Source organism: Melospiza melodia, chromosome 5, assembly GCF_035770615.1.
Source record: "Melospiza melodia melodia isolate bMelMel2 chromosome 5, bMelMel2.pri, whole genome shotgun sequence".
Taxonomy (NCBI): domain Eukaryota; kingdom Metazoa; phylum Chordata; class Aves; order Passeriformes; family Passerellidae; genus Melospiza; species Melospiza melodia.
The window spans coordinates 15,829,441-15,835,581 of NC_086198.1; the positions used below are offsets into that span (position 1 = coordinate 15,829,441).

At 49.9% G+C, this 6,141-nt stretch overlaps 1 protein-coding gene across 1 annotated transcript; it reads right to left on the reverse strand.

The window, feature by feature from the left end:
• Positions 1-465: 465 nt before the first annotated feature.
• LAMTOR3 (late endosomal/lysosomal adaptor, MAPK and MTOR activator 3) lies at positions 466-5,009 on the reverse strand. Its single transcript, XM_063156402.1, has 6 exons — positions 4,957-5,009; positions 4,762-4,796; positions 4,051-4,109; positions 3,134-3,267; positions 1,997-2,060; positions 466-1,321 (listed from the first exon to the last, which is right to left on the reverse strand). The coding sequence occupies exons 1-6, from the start codon at positions 4,963-4,965 to the stop codon at positions 1,248-1,250; spliced, it is 375 nt and encodes a 124-aa protein (XP_063012472.1). The 5' UTR covers positions 4,966-5,009; the 3' UTR covers positions 466-1,247.
• Positions 5,010-6,141: the final 1,132 nt, after the last annotated feature.

Below are 6,141 nucleotides of genomic sequence, written 5' to 3' on the forward strand. Positions count from 1 at the left end.
AGCTTAGTTTAAATGGAAAAGGGTTGACTGACAAGCTGTAATCTCTTTTTGAGACAAGAACTCCCAGCTGTCATTTCCAGCACCACTCTTTCCCCTCATCCTGCCTGATGCACCACAGGTCAGTGAGGTGTGAGCAAGGGCCATGGCATCCCCTTTCCCAGCCTGGCACACAGACCTGCCCAGAGCTGTCCCCAGACCTGCAGTGCCTGGCAGCTGTCATAAGGGGACGTGGGAGGGAACAAGGGATGGGGCTAAGAACACAGGCTTGACCCCCAGCAACAGGATCTCTGCTCTGCCCTGGGACTTGGTATCCTTACTGCCCAACTGAGAGACACACTGGTTAGTTTGCAGTGTATAATTCATGGAGTTTGGACATTTACAAACAATTTAGAGACCTGTTCTCTCTAGAGATAAGCAGATGTGCTGTGGGGTTATTACAGTGCAACAGAAGAGTGGACCAGGCTCTGTCATTTAAAAATACTGTATTTTATTTATATTTATTTACTTAAGAAAACCTAAGGGTAAATAAGCTGAGAGTGTCACCAGTGATGAACCCACACAAAGACTATGAGACATGAGATCTTCACAACCATATTACACAAAAAACCCCATGAAGAAGTGAGACATTGTTTGGGTGCTTTTAGCTAGGCATCATGAAAATCCCTACAGCAATAGCTTCCATAGAAACAGCTTTCTTCCTAGTGGAAGCAGGATGCAGCTAGCATCCAGATTAGTAGCACTCCCTTGCCAAAGTGCCCCCCGTGTAAGGAAGCTGGGACATTGATTGTACCGACACATCACTGCTCTCACACTTGCTCTCACAATGCCTCCAAGCACGTCTCTGCTCACTCCCTCCAGCTGATGTGCCTTCCCACAGGCAGTGGTGGCCAGCCTGAGCACACCCCTGCCATGTGCCACGTGCCCTGTGAGGCAGGAGATCTGTGGGTCACTCCTTGGAGCCGAGGGCGTGGCGCCGGCCTGGCTCAGCTGGCTGAGCTAAACTCCATGGGAGCTATTTTGGTGGGCTCTCCAGTACTGCACAATACAAGAAGCATGGCCTAAAGTAACATCCACCTACAACACACTAGTAGATCATTTCAGATTCAGTACTATGTACAATTTACTCTTACTTAGTATACTAAGGAGCTGTGGTATTTCTTCCAAGACGTGTTATTTGACTGATGATTATTGAATCTTTCTGTCCACTGGGCTGCAGAGGAATGCTGCACTCTGGCTGTACCATCGGGTTAAGAAACTTCAACAACCTGCCTCAGTTCTTCAAACAGGGGTGTGAGCTCCTTCTCCAAACTTACAATCAGCCCTGGCAAGAGAGAAGAGACAATGCTCCATCAAACAGCATCACTGAGAAGCCTCTCTCCAAAGCCCACAGCTCCCTCCCCCTCCCAAGTCACAGGCAGTGTTTTTCAAAGCCTGAAATGTTTCATGTGAGCTCCTCACTTTCCTGTGCATAGTGGGCAGCACCCCCAGGCAGGGTGTCTGCAGTCCCTGGCACTAAAAGAAGCACCCAGTGCAGCACAACTCTGCCCCACTACTGCCTTGCCACTTCCATAGCTACTGTGGCCCAAGAAGCTGTACCAGAACTAAATCCCTTCTGCTCACATACATTAGCCAATGTCCTCACCAGCAAGGCTAGGGCCTGCCTGAATGACTTCCCCACCCACAGAACTGAAGACAAATCTGCACACATTCCTGCAGAATGTGGACTTGACTGACAGAAAGAGACCCAACAGCTGGCTTGTACAGCACAGTACTGCCCACACAGCATGGGCAAGGGTAATCACAGGAGAAATATGCTTCTAGAAGAATAACAACTCCAGCAAGACACCTAAAATCTGTCAATTTCTACTCACACCTTTCACAATACACTGACAAAATTCACAGCAGTAACAAAGTTAACACAGCTTGCAGTGAATTCAGGGAATTTATTTTCAATTATTAAAATACTGCAATCTTTACAACACATGTGCAGACATACCTGTATTGGCATTGCTGCTTGCAATGAAACTCACTACCAAAGGCAAGCGATTGAACTGCACCACCTGCAAGGAGAGAGAAGTGCTCAGCCAGCAGCTAACACATTGTGCACACCAGGGCTCTGATGAATGCTTGCCACAAAAATTCATTCTGCAACAAGCAGCCTCCTCAGTTTAAAGGACGAGCAGGAGCAAGAGCCACAGAGGTGACTTTTCAGTGTACCTGTTTCTCAAGATTCATGGCTAAAAACACCAACAGAACTTACACTACAGTACAGGGAGCTGCAGATGGAAAACCTGGCATTTCCCTCCACCTCCAGTCTGTTCTACAGAGTGCTGTCCACCAGAAGCCTGCCTCAGCTGCAGACCCTGCAGACTACACTGTGGAGACCACACCCTCCACGGGAAACAGGAGGGCAGGCAGGTTTATTGTTTTACACTACTGTTCCCTGTACAGGAGTATCTGTTCCTCCATTACAGGGAAATGGCACCATGGGCACAACAGTAAGCTAGCAGCATCAAGAGAGTCAAAGCAATGCACTAACTCACCCAATTAATTTCCAAACAAAGCCTGACACACTGCAGGCTAAACAGCTGGCCAGTTTACTGCAGCCATAATTAAAAGCTCTCAGGACCACCAGAACTTGTGAAGGAGCAGAAATGTAGTAGATGATGGACTTTTGGACACAAATTATCAATTTATTTGTGAAAAACCTGAGTGGTATTTAGAAGTGTTCTTACCTCAAAGTCATACTGGCAGCAGCATTAGCTATGAAGCAGGCTGCATGTGCTTTAATTCATGTTAGGTGTCACTAGTTATAAACATTGTTTATAAAAAAGAACATAAACCCTTCATAAAAGATTCAGAAGAGCATATCAGCAACATCTCCTGCAAATTCAGAACTACTACACTTTCCCGTTGTCAACAAGTAAATCTCAAGTTATGAGAAAGGTAACAGAAGTTTAAAAAATACTGTGAAATTTAGGCTTAGCTAAAGCTGTGTAAGAAATAAATCAAAATTACTTCAATAGCAGCCTAGTGAAAATCTACCAGAGCTTAAATAACCTTCTTTCTCTTGCTCAGTGTAATGCAAGAACAGCTCATGTTGCTGAGGACAGGGCACACTGAGGTTACTCACCTGGTAGGTATTGTAATAGCAGATGATACTTTTGTTTTTGGAGAGTCCTAACTTACTGCCCTGATCTGTGGCAAGGGCAAAGGTGGACAAAAAGCCAGGTCGCAGTGCATGTTCTGGAGCATTATCATTGGCAACTGGAACAAAACAAGAAAATCCTTATCTTTACATGAGGTCTCTGACTGCACCCCAACCCTCATCCAGCTCAGTGCTCTGCCAGAAGCAGAGAAACATGCAAGACCTCTGACGTGCTCCCACAGGAACACCAAACAGTTTTCACAAGCTGTACATCATCTAGTGCTCTCTCTATGATCCTTTTTAATCCTTTTCCTTTAGGATGCCTGTGCTGATGTTCCTTTGGTTCCATGTCCCATTGCACCCATTCCAGCCTTTGAACAGATTACTGGCACACAGTCACTTGACAGCAGACAGGTGATGATGTGCAAGTTCTGCTGGGTGCTTGAATACTCTGGGGCACTGAACAAAATAAATCTGCAATACCTGAAACTCTGTATCCTTAAACTATTGTACTCACAAGCCAAAAACATCTGAAATAAGGACTGCAGAACATAAAAACTACAGTACCAAAAAAGCCAACAAAACACTGCCAAGCTCTGTCTACCACTTAGTATCAATCAGCCTGTGAGGGACTTAAAGATACCAGGACCTTAGAGCACTCCAATCCCTGTCACAGAGGAAAAAAACACTTCCTTGGACTACAGTTACTGAGGGCACAAACAAAAGGATATATTTAAAGAGGTACATAATCAACTACTGAACTTCTACTTAAAGTCCAATTTAACTCTACCACTTGGGATATTCAGGTATTCGACATAACCAGAAGACTCTTCTGTACTTCTCCAACCCCTGCTGTTCCATCAGGATTTCAGCTGCAGAGTACAGCAAGAAGCTGAAGTTACCTTTGATAACAGGCACACCATCTCTATCTGAGACTACAATAGCATGAAGACCTTCAACACTGAAAAGAACAAAAAGGGAAGAAGAGACACCATTTTAAAAACACAGTAATTAGTAGGAAAGGGTTTTTTTTTGGATAAACAAATGTGCAAGAAAGGGGAAAACTTTAAAAAAAACGGATGCCCTCGTTAATTTAGCATTTGTTCTGTTTAGTACAGGTCTGGTGGCCCCAATAATAAGAAGGACATGGAGCTGCTGGAGCAAGTCCAGAGGAAGCCACGAAGCTGATAAGAGGGCTGGGGCACTTCCCCTACAAAGGCAGGCTGAGGAAGTTGTGGCTGCGGAGCCGGGAGAAGGGAAGGTTGGGTGGAGACCTCACAGCAACCTTCTGGTATCTGAAGGGGGTTTGCAGGGAAGCTGGAGAGGGACCCTCCATCGGGAACTGCAGTGACAGGACAAGGAGTAATGGGTACAAATTGAAGACCGGGAAATTCAATTTAGATATCGGGAAGAAATTTTTTACTGTGCGGGTGGTGAGATACTGGAATAGTGCCCTATTGCCCAGGGCGGCTGTGAATACCGCACCCTGGAAGCATTCATGGCCAGGCTGGATGGGGCACCGAGCAAGCCGGTCTGGTGGGAAGTGTCCCTGTCGTGGCAGAGGGCTGGCACCGGATGGCCCTGCCCGCCCGCCCCGCACGGCCCCGCGTTACCTCGGCAGCTTCTTGTACAGGAACCGCTTCAGGTCCTGCGGGCAGAGACGGGCGGCGCGTTACTCACGGCCGCCCCCAGCACCCCCGGAGCTCCCTCCCCGCCCGGCCCGGCCCGGCCCGGCATCCCCCGGCCCCACCCCCGCCACAGACACAGCCACCGCCCGCGTCCCGCCCGCCCCGCGGAGCCGCACTCACGTCGGCCATGGCTGGGCCCGCCCGCTGCTGCCGCCGCCGCCACCTCCGCGGGCCTGCGAGACAAGACGAGAGGCGGCCCCGTCACCGCGGCGCGGCCACCGCCTCCCAGGAGGGGAGCGGCCGGAGGGAGGCGAGGGCACTCTCCGTCCCCGAGGCCCGGCCGGCCGCCACCCCCCGCCCCGCCGCCGTGGTACAGCCGCGCCGGGAAGGGCACTCGGCTGGGCCGAGACCACCGCGCACCGGGAGGGGAGCGCCCCCTGCCCGCCCCGCCGTACCTGTCGGCGCCCTCGGCGCGCCCCGCACAGCTCCGCCGCCGCCGCTTCCCCTCGGAGCCGCTGTCACATGAGCCGCGGCACCGCCCTCCCGGCCCCGGAACCGCTTCCCCGCCGCCTCCGCCCCGCTGCGCCCCGGCAGCAAAACAAACCAAAACCAAAACAAACCACAGCGCTTTGGTTAAAGGAGATCAGCAACCGGGAGCAAAGGTGTTTTTATGCCGAGCAGTTACTGCCACTCTTCCACTATTTCCCCTGTGTTACCTATTTCCCCTGCTTTTGGATCTAGTCCATCAAACCATGCAGCTGCAGGCTAATTAAACAGCTAATGTGAAAAAATACTAGATTAATTGAGTAGATGCCTACACGGTAACAATGGTAACTACACATCTGTTTTTAAAGTCTTCTACCAGAATGCAGGACCCTCATGGTAGATCTCAAAAAACCTCCAAGCTTGCTTAGCACGTATCAATGCTTTTTCTCTAAAAAAAAAGCTACTAGAGGCCAAGCACAGAATCACAGGATAAATTTGGTTGGAAAAGACATCCCAGATCATCGAGTCTGAACTATGACTGAACACCACCACGTTAACCAGACCATGGCCCTGAGTGCCACATCCAGTCTTTCCTCAAACCCCTCCAGCAACAGTGATTCCATCACCCTACTGGGCAGCCCATTTCAGTAGTAGTCACCTCTTCTGTGAAGAATTTCTTGCTAATATCCAACCTGAATCTCTCCTGGCACAGCTTGAGATAATTTCCTCTCATCCTGTCACTGGCAGCATGCCAGAAGAGTCCGGCCCCCGCCCCCGGCTCCCCCCTCCTGTCAGGGCGCTGCAGAGCAGTCAGGTGCCCCCTGAGCTGCCTCTTCTCCAGGCTAAACACCCCCAGCTCCCTCAGCCACTCCTCACAGG

What these genes read in the sequence shown, in the direction of transcription:
- LAMTOR3 (XM_063156402.1), bottom strand. An exon ending in CTGTACAAGAAGCTGCCGAG is followed by an intron (nt 4,110 to 4,761) that starts GTAACGCGGGGC and finishes TGTTCTTTTCAG; the next exon opens with TGTTGAAGGTCTTCATGCTA. An exon ending in TGGTGTGCCTGTTATCAAAG is followed by an intron (nt 3,268 to 4,050) that starts GTAACTTCAGCT and finishes GTTTTGTTCCAG; the next exon opens with TTGCCAATGATAATGCTCCA.